This window comes from Callithrix jacchus, chromosome 2, assembly GCF_049354715.1.
Source record: "Callithrix jacchus isolate 240 chromosome 2, calJac240_pri, whole genome shotgun sequence".
NCBI classification, from domain to species: domain Eukaryota; kingdom Metazoa; phylum Chordata; class Mammalia; order Primates; family Cebidae; genus Callithrix; species Callithrix jacchus.
This window is the reverse complement of record NC_133503.1, coordinates 20,514,756-20,536,339: the sequence shown is the minus strand read 5'-3', so window position 1 is coordinate 20,536,339 and position 21,584 is coordinate 20,514,756. Positions and strand designations below refer to the sequence as shown.

The following is a 21,584-nucleotide window of genomic DNA, read 5'->3' as shown; positions in this document are numbered from 1 at the left end:
CCTAACCTTGTGATCCACCTGCCTCAGCCTCCCAAAGTGCTAGGATTACAGGCATAAGCCACCGCACCTGGCCACACTGCATTTTAATTCAGTTCTCTGATTTTTGTTTAGCTTAGGGAAAAGGCTAGCTTACTCTCAAATTTTTCTGGTTAATGTCTGAGAAATTTAATATTTTGAAGGTGCAATTGGCTGGCAATAAACCTAACTGTCAGTGAGACCTAGATAGAACCCTCAATTCCCTATTTATTAGCAGAGAGACACTGGCAAGCTACATAACCTCTCTGAGCTTTCGTTTCCTCACATATATCAAGGGGATAGTCTTCCTCTCATGGGGTATCTGAACAAGGTAGCACATGTAATATGCTTAATGCAGGGCTGAAATGTTATCAACTGACAGTATCTCTTATTGCGTGATCTGTTTTTTGCCCCTTCACACAGCGTGACTGAGTGAAATGTAGTACACGTTGCCAAGGATCGAAATGGCTCTTGGTTGTAGTTATACATGTGAAGACCGGTATCTGTTATCTCACATACTGTATTTCTCTTCACCACAGGAACAAACTGCTGAAAAATTAAGCTTGAAGTAGAGAGGGAACAGCTTTTTGAAGGTCTTGACGTGATGTGCAAGGAGCCTGACTAGCATTGCCCACCCCACCCCGTTTGCCCCCCAATCTCAACCTAAAACAGGCTTTCCTCTGTTTATTATAAAGTTCTCTCTGACTCAAGAGTATATTTGCTTACGATCTTGGAGCAGAGGCTCAATTCTGGCCGTAGAATCATAAGAGAGCTGCAACCTTTCTCACAAATGGGTTTTCAGGCAACACTGTGTAGAAGTGAATTGTTTCAAAGTGAGACGGTTGCTGAGAAACAAGGGCTTTAAGAGAGATTTCCCAGGGCAATCCCTTGCCAGCAGGTGGGAAGACGCTGGATGGAGTTGACAGTTTCTGAAGTCAGGAGTCCCAGGATGGAAGAGGAGTGAGAGAGCCCCTAAAACAGCAGACACTGAGAAATCCCTCTTCACCACTCTTCCCCAAGCACATTCACTACCTGAACACCATCAGTCAGGCTTCCCGAGCTTCGACTTAGGTAAATTCAATATTGAAAGGAAACGTTTATATTGCCACTTGGGTTGATTATAGCTTGTTTTTCCTTAATTAACTCAGTCCCGACTGGTGAGCATTTAATGATAAAATTGTAGCAGTGACTGGAGACCTAGAGACTCAGGTCCTTCTGGGACCTCAAGGTAAGCAGTTTTCTTTAACCCACTGCCACCTAGTGGTAATGGAGCAGACTGAAAAACGCTTCCTCTATATCCAAGGAGAGAATGGTTGGCAGTTTTCTCCTTGCCACTCCTATCTTGGAAGCACAGGGAGAGTGATCGATGTGTCTCTTTCTACTGGCCTCCACTCCCTGCCAACACTTAACTGTCACTGTATATTTACAATGTCAAGCTAGCTGACTCTTCCGCAATTATTTTGATTAATGAGGATTCTCATTTAATCAGAAGTATCTGAGATTCAAAACAAGCAAGGATCAGATATAGAACACATGGGTCTTACCTCCCTCTCCACTGCAGCAGTTAGAAATTTCATGTGTGTCAGCTGGGCTCAAGTTAATGGATCCTTTAAAGTGAGCAACTGGGTCTTGACAGTTAACTTGCGGTTTTCCCCTCCAAGAATAAATGTGACTTTTATTGTCTGCCTTACCAGGTGATTCACTTCTGGAAGCACACAGAAGAGATCAAGTAATCAATGTGGCAGCTCAGCTTCCTGTACATGCACAGTGGAAAGCTGGTGGCAAATTCAAATATTTTTGGACAAACGTGAAGATCAATTTGCCAAATGTGGTAAAACACTTGGAAGAGAGCAGAATGGATGGTGATTTCAGCAGATTGTGAAGAGAATGGACTAATGCCAATGAGCTATTAGGCAGAATAAATTCACAGGGCAATTACCACTGCTTGCAGCTTAGAAGAGATAATTCAGAAGTTCCTTTCCTAAGCATGAACTTCAAGTATACTTGAAAAAAAAGCTACTTCAAGAGTGGTGATTTATTTTTTGAGACGGAGCCTTGTTCTATCACCAAGGCTGGATGGCACAATCGCAGCTCACTGAAACCTCCACCTCCCTGGTTCAAGTGATTTTCCTGCCTCAGCCTCCCGAGTAGCTGGGACTATAGGCATGTGCCACCACACCCGGCTGTTTTTGTTTGTTTGCTTTTTGAGACAGAGTCTTGCTCTGCGGCCCAAGCTGGGATGCAGTGGCATGACCTCAGCTCACTGCAACCTCTGCCTCCCAGGTTCAAGCGATCCTCCTGCCTCAGCCTCTTAAGCAGCTGGGATTACAGGCACCCACCACCATGCCTGGCTAATTTTTGTATTTTTTGTAGAGACGGGGTGTTTCACCATGTTGGCCAGGCTAGTCTTGAACTCCCTGGTGATCCACCCGCCTCAGCCTCCCAAAGTGCTGGGATCCACTGTGCCTGGCAAGAGTGGTGATTTAGATGTGTGTGCTTTGGTAAAGAAAAGGTACAAGGTTACAATAATGCAAATGCATAAGGCTTCAGATGTTTTAGCTTTCTAGACAAGTGTCTTGACTTGGTAACAGACTCCCCTGCCTCCTGTCTGCCACCCCCCAAAATCAGCAGACAAAGCAGCCAGGATATGAATACAGTTTATTACAGTTTTCAGACTCCCATACAACACATATCTAAAGCTGAACATTGCAAACTGACGTTACTAGCAGCAATCCTCCCTAGATAGGAAGGGTTTCAGTTAATTTAACAATTAGGAGTAATTTAAAGACAAACTTACAAGTCATGGTTTTTCTTGTAGCAGCTGGTATATGAGCAATGAAACTAGAGATATATAGAGTCATTCAGGTTTAGCCTTGTCTAAAACAAACATTAATAAGTTATGGTGCAGAGGGGTATCCCCAGGGTTGCCATAGAGAAGGCTGATGTCTTTAGATGTCAGTATGAAATAAGCAAATCACTTTCAAGACATGGCTTACTATTTCCTTTACTGCCAGGACAACAGAAGAGAAGTGGACAGCTACCCTAGATTCTCGCCCACACATAATTCAGCCAGATCATCATCATTTAAGTAATACCCCTTAAAATTTTTCACACTTTTTTTCACAGCTCTAAAAACACAACATCAGACATCAGACATTTGTTCCAAAGGACTAAAAATCAAAAGCAATAGCAATGTATTGGAAGTCACTTTTATGGCTTTCCTAAGGGAGAATCCCCATCTTTTCAGGGAGTGTTTTTAAAGAAGCACTAACTCTGGTAGGTTATCAAACTACTTTTTATTCTAACTAAATAAAAGCCCAACTGAAGGTCTCAGGTGTACTTGTTTTTCTTCCCCTAGATCTTCAAACCATCCAAAGCCAATTCTTGAGAGCTTTCATTTTTATTAGAGCAGTGCAAGATAACTTACAAACATTTGAAAAATACTCAAAACACTGAGAGTATAAAAGAGGTCCAACCCTTCCTCAGAGCCCAGAAAACTGACAGGAACCCCAAAGGCTTATCTTAAATCCATCAGCTCAATTTGCTGACAGACCACCCAGCTTTGCAACACAGGGCCCAGGATTCTTGCATTTACAACCACTAAGAAAAGCCTTCTGGGAGGAGAAAAGCACAGACTGGTGAACATAAGTTACTGAGAAAAAGGGTTGACTGTATTCTATATCTGGCACAGGAAAGGAAAAATTCAAACAGCTGTGAAACCATTATATTTACACCATGATACTCTTACATGGACCTTGACTTTCCTACCTCAACAGTTTCATTCATAAAAAATACATAAAAGATTGGAAAGCATTGGGGTAGCACCAGTGACAGCTAGCTGTCATTGAATAGTTTTATTTTTTTCCTAAAGTCAAAATTCAGAGAAATTTTTATTTTTATTTATTTTTTTAGATGGAATCTCGCTCTGTCGCCCAGGCTGGAGTGCAGTGGTACAATCTCGGGTCACTGCAACCTCCGCCTCCCGAGTTCAAGTGATTCTCCTGCCTCAGCCTCCTGAGTAGCTGGGACTATAGGCACATGTCGCCATACCTGGCTAATTTTTTGTATTTTTAGTAGAGATAGGGTTTCACCGTGGTACCCAGGATGGTCTCGATTACCTGACCTCGTGATCCGCCCACCATGGCCTCCCAACGTGCTGGGATTACAGGCATGAGCCACTGTGCCTGGCCAATTTAGAGAAAATTTAAAGAAGCAATTTATAGAACTGATTCTATTTCATGATTTTGCCTTAATCAGCTGCTATGGAAATGGTGCAAGCAGAAATATAAATATCCATTCTGCATCAAGTGAGTTTCTATTTCTTTTTTCTCGAAGGGTAGAAGGAAGTGGTACATTTCAATTTTTGTAAGGCTTCTGAGGATTAAGGGCAGCTCATAGCTTATGACTTGACAATCTCTAAAGGAGCTCCTGGACTTTTTCACCGAGAGGATAGATGAAGCCACTCCTTATCCACAACTCATAGCAAGGATCTCTATGCATCTAGATTTTAATGCAACAGCTTCTTGGCTTCCTGACTTGACATACATCATGCACAAAGAGCAAGGTACTGACTGGTCAAAAGCCACTCTTCCCAGACGCTGATCACTCTGGCTAACCATCTCACAGACAGCCTGCATCTGGTCATAAGACGGTCCCTGGAAGGAAGCGTAAACACTTCCCAAATGCTAGGACAGACAGCCTAACGTGCAAGTTCTACTAATGGTAGAGTAAAAGAATCACCTCTGTGTACAAAAATGGCACACGAAACTGTTCTGAACATAAAACTGTATCTCCCCTTTCTCAATCACTTGTTACCATTTAACAGAGGTGAATACTCCTGAAAAGACCTCACCAAGTACATTAAGTATGTCCTGTGAACTATCTTGAAAACATATTCCCGTGTTTAAAGATTACTTTGAAGAACCAAAGTTGAATGTTTAAAAATAAATACACTTCTTACCAAGTTTCCCAAGCCTGAATCCCTGGAGAATACTACAAACCAGTTTTGTTGCATTTTAGCTGCACAGTGCCCCTCAGGTGAGCTGGTGGGAGTTTCTGGACTCCGCCATTACTTTCCTAATTTTCTTTCCTTCTCCTGAGGAAGACTTCAGTTATTTCCATAGCAACTTATGATAATGTCCTAAATGTTCACATTTTTTGGGTAGCACATATATTGTTAGGACCTATTTTTTTCTTTCTTTTAAACAATATCTTCAATGATAAAGAAAAGGGAGCCAGGTGCGATGGCTCACATCTGTAATCCCAGCACTTTGGGAAGCCAAGGCAGGTGGATCACCTGAGGTCAGGACTTTGAGACCAGCCTGGTCAACATGGTGAAACCCAGTCTCTACTAAGAACACAAAAAATTAGCCAGGCATGGTGGCAGGCACCTGTAATCCCAGCTACTGAGGAGGCTGAGGCAGAAGAATCACTTGAACCTGGGAGGCAGAGGTTGCAGTGAGCCAAGATCAAACTGCACTCCAGTCTGGGCAACAAGAGTGAAAATCTATCTCAAAAAGAAAAAAAAGAAAAAGGGCCAGGCGCAGTGGCTTACACCTATAATCCCAGCACTTTGGGAGGTCAAGGCAGATGGATCACCTGAGGTCGGCAGTTCAAGACCAGCCTGACCAACATGGAGAGACCCCCACCTCTACTAAAAATACAAAATTAGCCAGGCATAGTGACGCATGCCTGTAATCCCAGCTACTTGGAGGCTGAAGCAGGAGAATCACGTGAACCCGGGAGGCAGAGGTTGCAGTGAGCCTAGATTGCACCATTGCACTCCAGCCTAGGCAACAAGAATGAAAACTCCATCTCAAAAAAAAAAAAAGAAAAAAAGAAAAGAAAAGAAAAAGGGTACAATCTTTAAAAGAAAAATTCTGTTAAAAAATAATTATCATGCTTTATACAAAATAGCACATTTATTAGACAGAATTCATTCCAGAACCACTGTTCAGATCCAACAAATAAATGGGAACACACAGCACATAAAACAAATCATACACAGTTTAAAACATAATTTTCATAGCCAGAATTGTCATGTTGGGCAGAAAATAGTAAATCAATCCTTATACGGCTATATGAAAATTATATGTAAACATAAAAACAGGCATATGTTTAAAATAAATCAGGTTAGATTTAACTAGGCACTGGAATGAATGAAAACTGATTATATTCCTTTTGATTCCAAATTTCTATCTTACTGGGAAAATAAAAGTACATCATTCTAGCTGAGGAATGAGAGGGCAGGCAGATGAGGATAGCCACAGGGGTATACGCAATGTTGCCTGATGATTAAACAAGACAACTATTTTGGGAACTGAGATTTCAGATACACGACTTAGAATTTAGACTGGCAGATTCCAAAGATTAAACTTTAGTGCATCTGATCTGGCTCTAGAGTATACTTTACAATGCATTTAAAAATAAAAACAAGTAAACAAACATCCACAGATTTCCCTTTGGGGATATGTCATTTTTAGATGCTCATTCTCCATTTGGTGCTATCATAAAAACCCCTTGAAAAGTTTAGGGGATTCTTTCTGACAATGATCAGAAAAGGGTGAGACCTTGGATATAGCAGGAGCAGCAAAAAAAAGGTTACTGTCCTCTTACTGAAGATACTCTTCTGAGAACTTCCACTGTCCCTTAGGAAGAAGGTACGGAATATGGAACAGTTCCAGAAGGTATTGCTGCTTCTGAAGATAGTTACAACAGGGCCATAACTATGACACCTAAGATTACTTTTTTATGTTGCACCTGCCTGGCTCATAAGACACAGAATTCTTACAAAGCTATGAAATAGAGTCAGGAAAAATTACTCATGGCACTTAAACATGTTCAGAGACTGTAAAATGCCTTCCTTTATTTTTTTGTCTCAATGCCCCTGTGAGGTAGGTGTCTGTGGGGAAAAAGCTGAGGCACGGAGGGGTTAAGTCTGCTCACCTTTCATTGCACGATGAGCCAGTGGTCCAGCCAGCAGAAGGACCAGGTGTCCCAGCTCCCTAAACTTTATTCACCCTGCTTCTCAGAAGGCTTATTTATGTTACACAACAAATACAGCAGGGGAACGTTTTCTTTTCATACATTGTAACTAGTTGGCTATTTCTTATTCTCACCTTGAACAAAAGTTATCTCAGATAAAACCAAATAAAAACAAAACAAAAAAATCAATATTGCCTAACAGTCTGTGTCAAGATGCAGCTATTCTGCACTAATGATTGAAAAGCATAGAATATGATTCAAGTAGAAGTATTTGTAGGTGCTGTGGTGTTCCTGTTACTCAAGCCAGGCTGTGAGTAAAGTGTCCCTTTAGACACTACCCACTGTACTTTGTAAGAACTTCTTTGGCCTGACACAGGGAATAAATCTACCACCCCTGTTTCGTGGTAAAACCATATTCTGAAAGATATTGTACACAAGGCTGGCCCTGCCTGGAAAGGGGACTCTCGGCCGTGCGATGTGTATTACTGAGTTCATGAACTCTTTGAAGATGGACATGAAGGTTACAGTCTCCTGACATAAAGCTCACAGGACAGTTCACACTACGGACAGAGAGCCAACACCACAGGGTACATGCGCTAGCACCATGCCACAGAAGTCAGAGAGAAGGACAAGCCACCACACAGGAATCTTAGAGTCCCATCTGGTATGCCATTTGCAGAGGCTACCTCTGGTAAGGGGAAGACTGAGGAAGTCCTATACTCCTTTCCATCATAAGAAGGATCAGAAGAGAGCACTCATTTGGCTTCTTTGAGCATAACACCTATCCAAATTTCACCCCTACATAAGCTGGTAACTTTCCTAATCTTGTAGATATTCAAAGATAATACATTTCATTTATTCATCAAGAGAGAAACATGTTGGGCAAAATTCAAAGGTTAGAAGATGTGGATGCAGAGCTTCAAGCCGATTTACACCGCTTCTCTTAGAATCGAATTCATGAGTACTCAGGGCACTAGCTTTTGGACATGCAATACTTCTTTTTGAGACTATTTTTTCCCCTATAGTCTCTGAAAAGTAAATTGTACTCATATTGCCACCCCTAATGGAAGATCAGCTATTTGGTTTCAGGGTCTGAAGTAAATCAGGACACCAAATCGAATGCATGTATCTATGTATGCTTTTTGCCTTGATATTAATGCATACACCTGCCCTCCCAAGGCCTGTTCTCCCCTTAAGCTCACCTTCCAGAGGGCTGAGCCTGCTCTGTCCTCTGCATAGGCAGGACCAGAGGGAATCATTCCAACTCAGAGTTTCACTGGGATACTAGGATACAGCAGCAATTCATGCACTTTATTTCTAAAAACCAAAGCTCAGGCTGAGCTATTCACTGTGCAAGATGAACCAGCAGGACATTCTCGCCTCGAATGAAAATCTGATTTATGTGTCGAGTGAATACCTGCTGGTAATCCACTTTGGGCTTTCGCTTTTTCTTACGGGACTGGCTTCTGGAAAGGGTGGTAGCCCTGGAAAAGGTACCTCCCACACTGGAGCCTTCTGTCCGTGTAGTCCTCCCTGACAGCTCTGACCTGGACTCCTCCCTTGCAGAGGCCTGCAGGGAAGAAGGGACAGAGCGGGAACGCTTGTGTGAGCCCCGGTCAGTGTCTCCTCTTCCCCACACTGAAGCCAACTTCCAAGTGGATGTCTGTGAGTATTTGGACAGAGTGGAATCTTCAACTGCAGACTTAGAATCTGCTTCCTTCTTGGAGGAATCTTGAAGTTTCAGCCGATCAAATAGCTATAAAGAAAACAATGATAAATATTAGCCTTCAACACCCTCTTTCAACATGCAGAAAAAGACCAAATTCTTTAATTATGTTCTGTGGACTCCTTACTTTGCAAGTGTTTTTTTTTTTTATTGTTGTTGTTTTTTGGAGACGGAGTCTCGCTCTGTTGCCAGGCTGGAGTACAGTGGTGCAATCTTGGCTCACTGCAACTTACGCCTCCTGGGTTCAAGTGATTCTCCTGCCTCAGCCTCCCGAGTAGCTGGGATTACAGGCACATGCCACCACGCCCAGCTAATTTTTTTTTTGTATTTTTAGTAGAGATGAGGTTTCACCATACTGGCCAGGATGGTCTCGATCTCTTGACCTTGTGATCCTCCCGCCTTGGCCTCCCAAAGTGCTGGGATTACAGGTGTGAGCCACTGTACCCAGCCTGCTTTGCAATTTTTTTAAAGTTAGTAATAAATTTCCTATTTCTAGCCATAATGCAGATAATACATATGTAAAGTGAAAAGGCTTATTTTTGTGGTATAAAACTGAAAGACTTTTAAGTGTTGTAAGAAACAACTTGCTGCTCAAATAATATGCAGGTTACAAGTACAAACTCATTTGAGATTTGCTGGAAGCATGAAAATAGAGACTAATGAAGACCTTGGTACAGGCACAGCTGTTTTATAGCAACAGAGATTTCCCTCTAGGAAATCCTAGTCACTGGGCTCAGGGATCCTAATTCCTAAGCATGATGGCTACTCAGGAGGTCAGGGGGAAACTGCCTACCCTAGTGAGAGTCAGTGAAGAATCGCGTTCATACGCTTTGCCTAGGACAGGTTTTCGGTAGGTCTCGTCGACATCAGTAAGTGCCTAGAGGAACAGCCCAAAAGGGAAAAAAAATGAGACAGAATTAAACATATTATTTGTATAGCTTTTTTAGGGTTAAAAAAAGGGGGCAGAATAACATCTATTCAGAGCGGAACTAAACTTAACAGCTGACTCTTGGGCAGAAGAAAACAGTGACAACCTGGTACCTTCCATGTTATTTTGAAGCTGCTAGCACCATGTAAGATGGGTTTCTCCTAGGAATGGTAAGGGCCTAGAGGACTGCATGGTAGAAGCTCTTAAATTTCAGTGTGCAAGAATATCTAGGAAGTTTATTAAAATACAAACCCAAGGCTATTCTGCTGGAGACTCTGTTTGGGTAGGTCTGGGATGAAGCCCAGGAACCTTTTGCTTTGACCAGAAACCCCAGGTGATTCTGGTGCAGGACGGCTTTAGACCACGCTCTGAGGAACACTACTGCTTCTTTACCCTCCTCAGTTTCTATGTCTTATGAAAGCAATTAACAGAAATTAACTAGGGTTACACACAGAATTACTGGTGAGTTCTCATCACTGAAAGCAACCTCACAGGACAGCTGTTAGGACCAAATGAGATATGTAAGATAAATTCCTTTGAAAAATATCAATCACCCTACAAATACAATCTGACCGTATTGTTATAATCACCACTATCGTCTAGTACATTCTCTTCAATTCTTTCCTTTGAAGGTAAAATTATCATAATAAAACATTTTCCCCTACATTTTGGAAATGAGAAAACTGAGGCTCAGAGAAATTATCTTGCTTAAGTCACATAGTTACCAAGTGGTGAAGCTAGGACTCAAATACTAGTCTAGGATTTTAAGCTAGGATTCAAATTACATAATGGTTGAAAACATGGTTTTAGGAGTTACAAAAAGACTGAGGAAAAAGTTTGATACTTCCACTTACTAACTGTGATCTGGGACCAATATTCCAGTCTCTCTAGACTCAATTTCTTCATTTGTGAAACGGAACATGATAATACCCACAAGTCATTCACTGAGATAATATATAAAGCCCTCAGGATAGTACCTGGCACATAGCAGGTACTCAATATATGTTAACAACTATTGTTCTTAACCAGGAAGTTGGGGATAAAGCGCAGGGAAAGGGAAAGTTGGAGATAGAAGACCATATGGAAAAGAAACGCCAGAAAGTTCTGGTGTTTTGTTTTGTTTTTTGAGATAGAGTCTTGCTCTGTCACCCAGGCTGGAATGCAGTGGCACGAGCTTAGCTCACTGCAACCTCCGCCTCCTGGCTTTGAGAGGTTCTCCTGCCTCAGCCTCCTGAGTAGCTGGATTACAGGCATGCAGCACCGGTCCCAGCTAATTTTTGTATTTTTAGTAGAGATACGGTTTCACTATGTTGGCCAGGCTGGTCTCAAACTCCTGACCTCAGGTGATCTGCCTGCCTCAATCTTCCAAGGTACTGGGATTACAGGCATGAGCCACTGGGCCCAACCTAGTGGTTCTTAACTACCTCAAATTATATTTGTGCTGTTACATATCCCTTCTCTCCTACAAATGTCTAGAAAAGAGACAGACCACTACGCGTCTGGGCATAGTGGCTCATGCCTGTAATCCCAGCACTTTGGGAGGCAGAGACAGATGGATCACCTGATGTCAGGAGTTCAAGACCAGCCTGGCAAACATGGCGAAACTCCGCCTCTACTAAAAAAATAAAAATCAGCTGGGCATGGTGGCACATGCCTGTAATCCCAGATACTCGAGAGACGGAGATTGCAGTGAGCCGAGATTGCGCCACTGTGCTCCAGCCCGGGTGACAAGAGCAAAACTTCTTCTCGAAGAAACAAAACAAAAAACCCACCATGCAAAATGCTTTGCTTATTGATGTCTGCTTCATCTCTATCCTTATTTACCTTCCCAGGACTGTAGAGTGAAAGTTCCTTTCTGAAACTTTTGCACCTAGCATGGGGTTCAACCAAAGTGGGAAATCAATAAATGTTTTTAAATTAATGAAAGAACGGTTGGTAGGAAATCAGCTTAAAATTACTAAACTGATAAATAATTGGTCCTTAAGGCTGGGTTTCTCCACCTTGGCACTAATGACTTTCGGATTGAATAATTCTTTGTTGTTGAAGGACTATCTTGCGTATTGTAGACTGTTGAGCAGCAACCCTGGCCTCCACCTATTAGATGTAATACCCTCTCCTAAAGTGGTGACAATAAAGTGTCCCCAGACATTGACAAATGTTCCTGGAAGTGAAGGAAGAACAAAATACCCCAGCTAAGAGCCACTGCCTGGAGAAGGAAGCAATGAAGAGGCCTTTATTTGTTGTTGCCCAAAAGTATGCCAAAATTCTAGTTCTTCTGAGAATTTATTTTTTGGGTTTTATTTAATTCGGTTACTCAGGTCCTTTAAATATATAGATGTAATCTGTAAGAGGTTCTCCAGCCCCTTGAGAAAGGCTTAATTACCATATTCCAGAACTTGTCAAATGCAACAAGGAAGCCTGTACAGACGCCCCGAAGTCCCTTGAAAGTGCGGATGTGAACATTCACCTTCACCCCCTCCCGGATACAGCGATGGAGTTCACCCAGAGGGCTGCCTTCATGCACTGAAACAAGAAAAGAACAGTCAGGACACTGATGTATGAACACCTGCCCTAATTCCCAGAATTAACAGCCAAGACCACCCAACTTCAGCTAGCAATATGAGGCCACATGGTGGAATGACAACCTTACTATTGGAACAGGAAGGTCCAATGGGCAACATGGCTCATATGGCCAACACACACTGAAACGAGACTAGATTCCAATAGAATGTGGATAAACCATATGTATGGATATCAGCCAAATGTTTCACTACCGGAATATCTTTTATTCCGTGATGTCACTAATTCTAAGATGTACTATCATTTAAAAACTTTTTGGGTTGGCCAGGCACAGTGGCTCACACCTGTAATCCCAGCATTTGGGACGCTGAGGTGAGCGATCACCTGAGGTCAGAAGTTCAAGATCAGCCTGGCCACATGGTGAATATTCCCCCTACTAAAAATATAAAAATTATCGGGGCATGGTGGCCCATGACTATAATCCCAGCTACTCAGGAGGCTGAGGTTATAGTAAGCTGAGATCCTGCCATTGCATTCCCGCCTGGGTGGCAGAGGGTGACTCTTGTCTTTAAAAGAAAAAAAAAACTTTTTTGGGAAAAAAACCCACACACATTAAATGTATACATTAACAGCCAAGATTCTTCTCAATTCTGTGCCTTAAGACAACTCATGAATCACATATCCAGCTTGAGTCTTCCAAAAAACCAAAAACCTTGTTCACATGTTCAAAGGAAACAAACTGTGCACTCTGCCCTTAAACATGTGCAATCCTGTTAGAAAGAAAGGCCTCGGACCCCACCAAAGCTACTCCATGCACAAGCTCTCTGGGGTCACTAGTGTTTCTGGGAGGAAAAGCACTGGTTGGAGCCCAAGCCCTGATGGTGTAAAAGGTACCTGCTGAGTATCTGGCTCCTAGAACACTACTAATAAGCATCATGTGAAAAGAGCAGGAAAATGACTCATGGGAATATTGGGACTATACATTTCAGCATTTATTATGAAGGATTCTATTCTCAGAGTGTGGGAGGAAAGATGAATTTTTATTATTTCATGTTAATTTCTCTCTCACAATATGCTGGCTTATGGTATATAAAATCTCCCAAAAGAAAACCATACACATTCTTTTTTCCTGAGACAGGGTCTCACTGTGTCACCCAGGCTAGAGTGCAGTGGTACGATCATGCTCACTACAGCCTTGACATGCCCAGTTCCAGAGATTCTCCTACCTCAGCCTACTGAGTAGCTGGGACTACAGGCACGTACCACGCCCCACTAATCTCTCTCTTTCTCATGTGCACACAGTGTTGGTCTTTCCCAAGTTTGCAAGGCAAAATTCTGTAGAAAGTTTTTTTTTTAATCAAGTCTTAGCAGTCTGGTATTGAGAATATTTGCCATTACCAGTAAACAAATAAAAAAGCTCTCCTGCTTTGTTTCTAGTGGCATAAAGGAGAACAACAGCCCTACACTTCCTTTTGGATAACTAAATTGGTTCTTCCTGAGGTCACCTTATCCCTCTGTCATGAAATGACTTATAAACGATGACTGGGATAAATTAATAAAAGATTCTTAGAAGAAAATCACTTAGCAGATGAACAGGAGGAGTTTATGTCATATTAAAGGTGTGGCAATAAGCCGGAGTTGGAAGCAACACGAAACACTGACCGTGGAAAAGACCATGAGAACCTTGGTCTGACCATTATCATTTACCTCTTTTCTAGCAGTATTTTAAAGTCCTTTGTACATTTGCTAGCTAAGGGTGTGTGTGTCTGTGTATGTGTATGTGTGTGTCTGTGTTTGTTATAGGACATATTAAATCAAATACTGTAAACAACTTTCAGGTCATTACAACTAGTTTTGTGACCCTGGTGAATAACTTTTTCTTTAAGGTCCAAATTTCCTCATTCATAAAACGAGGTTAAAATAGTTAACTTGTAGATTTCAGGACTAAGTCTCAATAATTCAATTTCTTAGAAACTGATCATATGCCTGCATTATTTCCTTTCCTACACATACATATATACTGCCCTCGCCCTACAGATGTGTATGTTTACATAAAGAATGGAAAGACTATTCTTTTTCTAACTTGGAGGAAAACAGGGACATTACTTCTTTCCCACACATCTAAAACAGAAAGGGCAAGCAGGTATCTTAGCAATAGTCTCTTATGCCAGTTAAATAGATGCCAATTCAGGTCTTTCAATTGGTCTTTCTCAAATATGTACCTTGAATTTTTTTCTTCCAAAGATTTAATAAGGTACAATTCCAGGGAGCACTGCTCTCCTTGGATCCTTGTGTGATCAAAAGTACTACCTACTGGAGCAAACCACCAAGGCAAACTGAAAGAGAGTGCACATTCTCTTTCCAGCCATCTCTGTGGCAAGCTCCAAATGGATACAAGTCAGGTTTCTATAACAAAATATGACAAAAAAAGCGTATGCCTTATCCTTGGAGAAAGTTACTCTTTCAATCCCCTTCTCTGCTGCCACATCCTTCCAAATCCAGGTCATTTTCAGCTCTACTCTTCCTTCTCCTGCTACATGTAAATTATACCATAGTAGCCTGACTTTAAAATAACTGTCCTCAATCATGCCCTTCTTTAAAGACCTAAAACTTACCTCTTACAGGAACTCCTGTTTTCTTTAGAAAGAAATATTTAATAGGAATGTATGAATAGAAGCCGTGTCTGTGTCTCTGGTGGCGGCAAAACAAGATGGTGGATCCCCGTGCCATGATCCCCAGATGCGGGGCTTATATACCATAGGGAAAGGCTGATTCAGAAGGGATGTGTAGGACAACTCAAGTAAGAGAACATCAAGGTTGTTCTGACAGAAGGACAGGATTTACAGTACATGCTCTTACACAAGGAACAACAGATAAATTAGAAATCTTAGAGGCCTTCCCAGAACTGGGTTTACTCAGAAGTCAATATGGTGGATTGACATTCAAGATGGAGTTGCTTTACCCTTCACCACCTAGTCAAAAAAAAATTTTTTTAAGGATAAAACTATATCTACATATATATCTTCAAATATACAAAGTTATTAGCTCATTAGGGCATAGGCAGCTCACCAGATTCTAAAACCTACCAAGGGCCCAGAGAAATGAAACCACTTAACTGTTGCAATCACCTTATGAGTCTGCAATGGGAAAGTATCTTTTCTTTTTTCTGAAAACAGTTTTAGTTGCCATTCTATAGAAGGGTGCCATGACAGGTTGAAGGCACAATGTTTGAATCAGTGACCAAGCAAAGGCACACCGGTGTCTCCTCTATTGTGATGCTATGTTAAACACACACACAGACACAGAGCAGTGTGGTGCAGAAATCATCTGAGACTGTTCCTTAGTTGCACTGGAGATAGCTGCAATGAGCTAAGAAAAGTGACGAGGCTGAATCTGAACCTCGGCCTTTTTTGAAGCGTAAGTCCCCCTGTTCTTGGTTTTATGTAAGTCATACTCATGCCCTTTTGGCAACATCTGTGTCACAGAGATGCTGTTCAAAATTGAGAGTTCATTTTACTGCTAGATACAGGGCTCATATGTTCTTGATTCTGCCTATTTTCTTGCTCTTTATTTACAGGTAGTAAAATATAAGTTACCCAAAGAATATCACTTTATTAAAATAAAAACATCAAGAAACCATATTGTGAGAAATTATTTCAGCAATTAAACTACAACAACAGCACTCTAACAAATTTTCAATCATGATATCATGTCAGAGGCCCAATAAATCAGGTTTGTTTTGAAATCCTTCTCAGCATGATGTGTGCGAGTAAAAGGACTGTGTAGGCTCCCCGCAGGAGAACTGAATTTGGAACTGGAGACAAGCCATTCACCTAGAGAATGGTCTAGGAGCCAAACCCTGCATGTCACATGCCTTTTGGATTGACCACACCCACTTGTTCACACCAGCACATGCTACACACCAACATACCCCTAACTAAAACAAAGTAATTATAACACTTTTTCTTACAGCTTTATAATGTCAGGACGTGAGCTTGAACACACCAGTTCATTTCACAGTGAAAGATACAGCTAGAAAAAGCTTACTTGAAGCATAATTATAAACCCACAGAGCCACTGTGGGCCAGGCATGGTGCTGTGATACTAAGGGGAAATATAGACACTAGAATTGTGTGGAAAAGAGGATAATGCTCTTTAGTCTTGTCTTCCTGTCTCTATAGGCACCTCAATATTAAAACCGAGGAAAAGCAATTACATTCCACTTGCAAGTAGAGCTTGTGCTTGAATTCTTTAGCAGGAGAAAATGTGGTATTAACAATGGCTTAGGCTTAATGATTATGAAAACCTTTCCTCCTATGTTTTTTTTTCTTTAATATTCTGAGTATTCCAACAGCCTCCTATACTTTTATTTATTTATTTATTTTTCTTTTTTTTTGAGACAGAGTTCCGTTCTGTGACGCAGGCTGGAGTGCAGTGGTGTGATCTCAGCTCACTGCAGCTTCCACCTCCAGGGTTCAAGCGATTCTCGTGCCTCAGCCTCCTGAGCAGCTGGAACTAGAAGTGGATGCTGAGGGCTGGGCACAGTGGCTCAAGCCTGTAATCCCAGCACTTTGGGAGGCCGAGGCAGGTGGATCACGAGGTCAAGAGATCGAGACCATCCTGATCAACATGGTGAAACCCCGTCTCTACTAAAGATACAAAAAGTTAGCTGGGCATGGTGGTCCGTGCCTGCAATCCCAGCTACTCAGGAGGCTGAGGCAGGAGAATTGCCTGAACCCAGGAGGCGGAGGTTGCAGTGAGCCGAGATCGCGCCATTGCACTCCAGCCTGGGTAACAAGAGCGAAACTCCGCCTCAAAAAAAAAAAAAAAAAAAAAGTGGATGCCACCACCTCCAACTAATTTTTGTATTTTCAGTAGAGACAGGGTTTCACTATGTTGGCTAGGCTGGTCTCGAACTCCTGGCCTGAAGTGATCCACCCATGTTGGCCTCCCAAAGTACTGGGATTACAGGTGTGAGCCACTGAGCCTGACTACTTTTAAAATGTTATTACTGAAAGGTAAAGAACAGGACTATTCCACAAGGGAATTCAAGGAGATTCTATGAGAGAGACACAAAGTAAAATATTTTACAGTTAAAACACCATTATACTTAATTTTGCACTCCTTGTGCTTTTCATAAGCATTCCACACTGTCCTGTCTGTGAACTCGGATGGGCAATTGGAGTCTGAACTGATGAAATACATAATTTTAAAGTGAGCAACAAAATGTAGTTCCTCTTCATTATGTTTCATTGATGATAAGACCTAACAAACCTTCTGTTTGCTATTACAGCCTGATGCAACTTACATTTTATGTAAATATTTTGCAAAGGATTATGCATTCTTAAATGCATAGGCATTTTTTCCAGAAAGCATTTGTATATGTCCACAATAGTATTATCTTACTAGTATCTATATTTTGATATTCCTGAGGAACTGTATTCGGTCAGGGTTTAGAGTAGGCATATTATATTTTAATTAAAACTGTGGCATACATATAAAACATACTTAATTTTTTTTTCCTATCAACATTTGTTTTTGGATCAGGAGGTAAATGAAAGGTTTATTACATGTGTAAATCGTGTGTCACTGGTGTTTGGTGCACAAATTATTTTATCACGAAGGTAGTGAGCATAGTACCCAATATCGTTTTCTGATTCTCACCCTCCTCTCACCCTTTACCCTCAAGTAGGAATTCCTTCTTGAATAAATCCAATCCTCACCCATGTTTCTGTTATTTTCTTGCTTTCTGAAGGTCATCAACTCTGTGTGACATCATCACTTTTCTCTCATGTACACCCAACTGTCTACAGTGCCATGGTGAATTTCAGTATGTAGGGCACATTCTCTGAGATCTTGATTCCAGGGGTATATTTAATCATAAGAAGTTGGCAAAGCTGGTCTTCACACACTGTCATACCATCACAGTAAAGTGCTCTAGAGGGAAAGCTAAAACCACCCACCACATAGGAATACACAGAAATATTCCTTTCCCTTGACAATCGTGGTAGCAAAGCAATAACTGGTAAAACAGAAATAAATGTTGCAATGAGCCTAGGAGTGCATTTCAACTACCTAATGGCAGCACACTGCATAGGCAAATTAAGATCCCCAAACTGGGCTCATTTTGGGAATACGCATATTGTCTTTGTGTTACAGTCGGGCAAGCAAGCCAGGGTAAATCCTAGCTTGGGCAGGGATGCTATGGCATGGTAAGACATCCAATAAAGGCACACGTAGCAGCACACAGGGTTTCAGGATGTTTCTCTCTTAATAAACGAATTTCTAAGAATGAAACAAACAGTCCCTTGCTTAGCACACCTCTCCATCTGAAAGACAGCGATTTAATAATGTAACAATTTAATTATCAGGATATAGATGCTTTGAATGGCTAAGTAGGTCATTGTGTTCACAGGGCAGATGTCAGAACTGCTTGCCAGATGACAAAAGATATAACCCCAGGCTGTTTTTATTCCATTTATACAAGACCTAACTCACACATTAGAGCCTCTGCTGTTTACAGCTTTACTCTAAGGGTCTATTAAGAGGCTCCAAGAAATTCCCTTGTTCTATTTACACCTTTAGACTTAAAATAACCTGCGCATATGGTAATATGACCCTGACAGACACAGTCCTGCACCCATCCAGGCAGAATGGCTGTAAAACTGTCTGTGTTTTAGTGGTATTTTGTGCCTGCTACATTTCAGCACTTGTGACTTAATAATGTGAACATACATGTATCAAGATCCTGCAGCCCTTCTGCTTATTGCACTCGAGAAGGAGCTGTCACTAACGTACAGGCGTTATGGGATTATGCGCCTGTGCTATCTGAACAGATTTCCCCACAGCCCATCCGATCATCCTCAAATCCCATTGACCAAATACTCTCCTTCCCCTAATATTGGCTGTGCTCTCCCCAACGTCTCCCGTATTCCACCCCACCTTATCTCTCACTGTGGTCTCTAAGACGTCTCATCACCTCTGTTGACGTCCCTCTGATGTCCCCAAACTCTGTAGCCGATTCCAGGCCCCCGCCACCTCTCCAGGTCCTCCATCAATCCTGCAGACCCTCTCCAGAGGGTCATCACCTCTGTAACCCTTCCATGGGTCCCGATTACCTCTGCAGACCTTTCCCACGTCTTATCACCACTACAGCCTTACCACTCTCCCTCTGTTGCTCCAACAGCCCCTTCCTTACTCAAGGCGACCTCCCCACGCCCTCATAACCCACATTACTCAAGTAGATCCTCCTCACACTCGCTGATTCCTGCAAATCTTCACCAAGGCGCTCCCCAATACATGCAGACCCGCGCCCAGGCCACCGCCGCCCCGCAGACGCCCCTCGGCCGCCAGCTTCCGGACGGCGGCGGCCCCGCTTCCCGCCCGGCCCGCGGACTCACAGGGCATTCGCGTGAGCACGTTGCGCGGCGCCTTCCTGCTCCTACCCGGACCCCTCCGGCCCGCTCCGGCGGCCCCGTCCCCTTCCTCTTTGGTCACCATGAGACGGCGGAGGCGCTGGATGCGCTCGGGGTCCGGGGCGGGCGCGTCCGGACGGCGGCGAGTCCTGCCCGAGGGCCCGGGAGCGGCGGGAACCCCCGAGCCCGCGGCCGCGCCCCGAGCCCGCCCGCGCCCGCGCCCGCCGCCCCGGACCCCGGTCCTGAGGAAGCTCTCGTATTCGGCCACGTTGTTGAAGCAGGGGGCGTTGGGGTAGGGTATGGGAGGCAGGCGGGGAGCGTACAGAGCCAGCAGCGGGTCGAAGCTGTCAGAGCTGACATCCAGCCGCGGACTGGGCGGGCGCACGGGGCTCCCAGCGCGAGCCGACCTCGCCCCCCGCTCCCGCTCCTCCATGTTTGAAAGGCCCGCAAGCCGAGGCCGATGGGAAGAAGGAGCGGAGCCGCCAGAGGGCGGCACTGCGCAGCCGCGGCGCGCGGTCGCACTGCGCCGACGCGGCCGCAGGAGGGCAGCACCTGTCCACGTTCCTCCCGGGCCAAGGGGGCGTGGTGCGCGGATCCGACCAGCCCGCGTCTCCACCGCCTCCGCCCACAGGTGACAGGTTAACGCTGTCGACCTGCTCCAACGGCAGCCTCTCGTCTGTGTCATTATCATTCGGGGTGTTTGTTAATACTCCGGATTCCCCAAGGGGTGAGCTCAGTCCTAGCTTGAGCTGGCAGGAAAGGCCTGCAGAAAGGCAATGAATGTCTCAATTTGCTTCCATGCTGAGTACGACTGATGGTGGGCGGGAAGGAATAGCCCACCTGGGCTCATATTTAGCGTCTTTCTCATCTGAAATACGATATAAATAGTACCTACCTTATAGAACTGACCTCAAGATGGAGAGATACTGCCTACATAGCACATAATAAATGCCTATCAACCAATACTGGGTAAGTGTCAGCCCTCCATTTCCTATATACCCTATGCATAAACAAATTTCCGCTAAGGCTGGAGCGACCTTAGTATCAACGAAAATGCATTATATCACTGACTTTCTAGGCATTGCTAAGCAATTGGAAGAAACAAGGATCCAGCTCTTGGAGGAAGCCATGGAAAATTCACAAGACCTGAGCATACCACTAGTTCCACGGTAGCCTTAATTCGGCAAAATATTTTTTGGTTGATTTTAAAATGATAGTTGCTTTGTGTATATTTTAGTTTCCTTAAAACTCAAAGAGGAAGTCCAAGAGAATACTGGAGAGTACCTTAGAGAGCAAGATGAAATTAATATACAACTGTGAAATATACCTTGGGATGAATGCATACTACAGCAAAGATAAAACCATCAAGCAGTGGCTTCTAATTAGTAGCAGTACAGGTTTCTTTATGGCACAGGTATTAAACCCAGCTTATCACTTTGTTCAAAACCCCCTGCCTGAATAAACAACTCAAAGCTTCAGAACTGGGGCAATTCAAATGAGTGCTTATCCCATTATGTGACAAAACTGAATGATAGCCTTTATAGTGTCACTTAAGACCTACAGAAAGCAGATTTCCCTTGTTGGTTTTCTTGAAAATTTGTGCTCTAATACCTAGTTGTCTGTATTTTGATATAAAATGCTGTCAACTTACCATTAAATTAAAATTGCTAATCAAGAGCTACACTGTCTTACTTCCCACCCAGCCTATCACAGTATACCGAGGGCCCTGCTGCCCAAGGTGCTATATATTGACAACCATACACATCAGAAGCCTTTGGGGTTAAAAATCAGATTGCTGGCCGGGTGTGGTGGCTCACGCATGTAATCTCAGCACTTTGGGAAGCTGAGGTGGGCGTATCCCAAGGTCAGGAGTTCGAGACCAGCCTGGCCAATATGGTGAAACCCCGTCTCTACTAAAACTACAAAAATTAGCCAGGTGTGGTGTTACACATAGTCCCAGCTACTCAGGAGGCTGAGGCAGAAGAATCACTTGAAC

General features: G+C 43.1%; 1 protein-coding gene across 1 annotated transcript; it reads right to left on the bottom strand.

Annotated features, from left to right (window-relative positions):
- Positions 1-2,656: 2,656 nt before the first annotated feature.
- On the bottom strand, positions 2,657-20,036 carry LSM11 (LSM11, U7 small nuclear RNA associated). Its single transcript, XM_035283508.3, has 4 exons — positions 19,574-20,036; positions 12,037-12,176; positions 9,519-9,602; positions 2,657-8,755 (listed from the first exon to the last, which is right to left on the bottom strand). The coding sequence occupies exons 1-4, from the start codon at positions 20,019-20,021 to the stop codon at positions 8,345-8,347; spliced, it is 1,083 nt and encodes a 360-aa protein (XP_035139399.1). The 5' UTR covers positions 20,022-20,036; the 3' UTR covers positions 2,657-8,344.
- Between the last annotated feature and the right edge of the window lie 1,548 nt (positions 20,037-21,584).

Bases quoted from the DNA above. Each gene is read 5' to 3' on its own strand.
- LSM11 (XM_035283508.3), bottom strand. From the start codon at position 20,021: ATGGAGGAGCGGGAGCGGGGGGCGAGGTCGGCTCGCGCTGGGAGCCCC. The intron at 12,177-19,573 runs GTGAGTCCGCGG...TTCTTGTTTCAG, and splicing joins CGTGCTCACGCGAATGCCCT to TGCATGAAGGCAGCCCTCTG. The intron at 8,756-9,518 runs GTAGGCAGTTTC...TTTTCTTTATAG, and splicing joins CTTCACTGACTCTCACTAGG to CTATTTGATCGGCTGAAACT.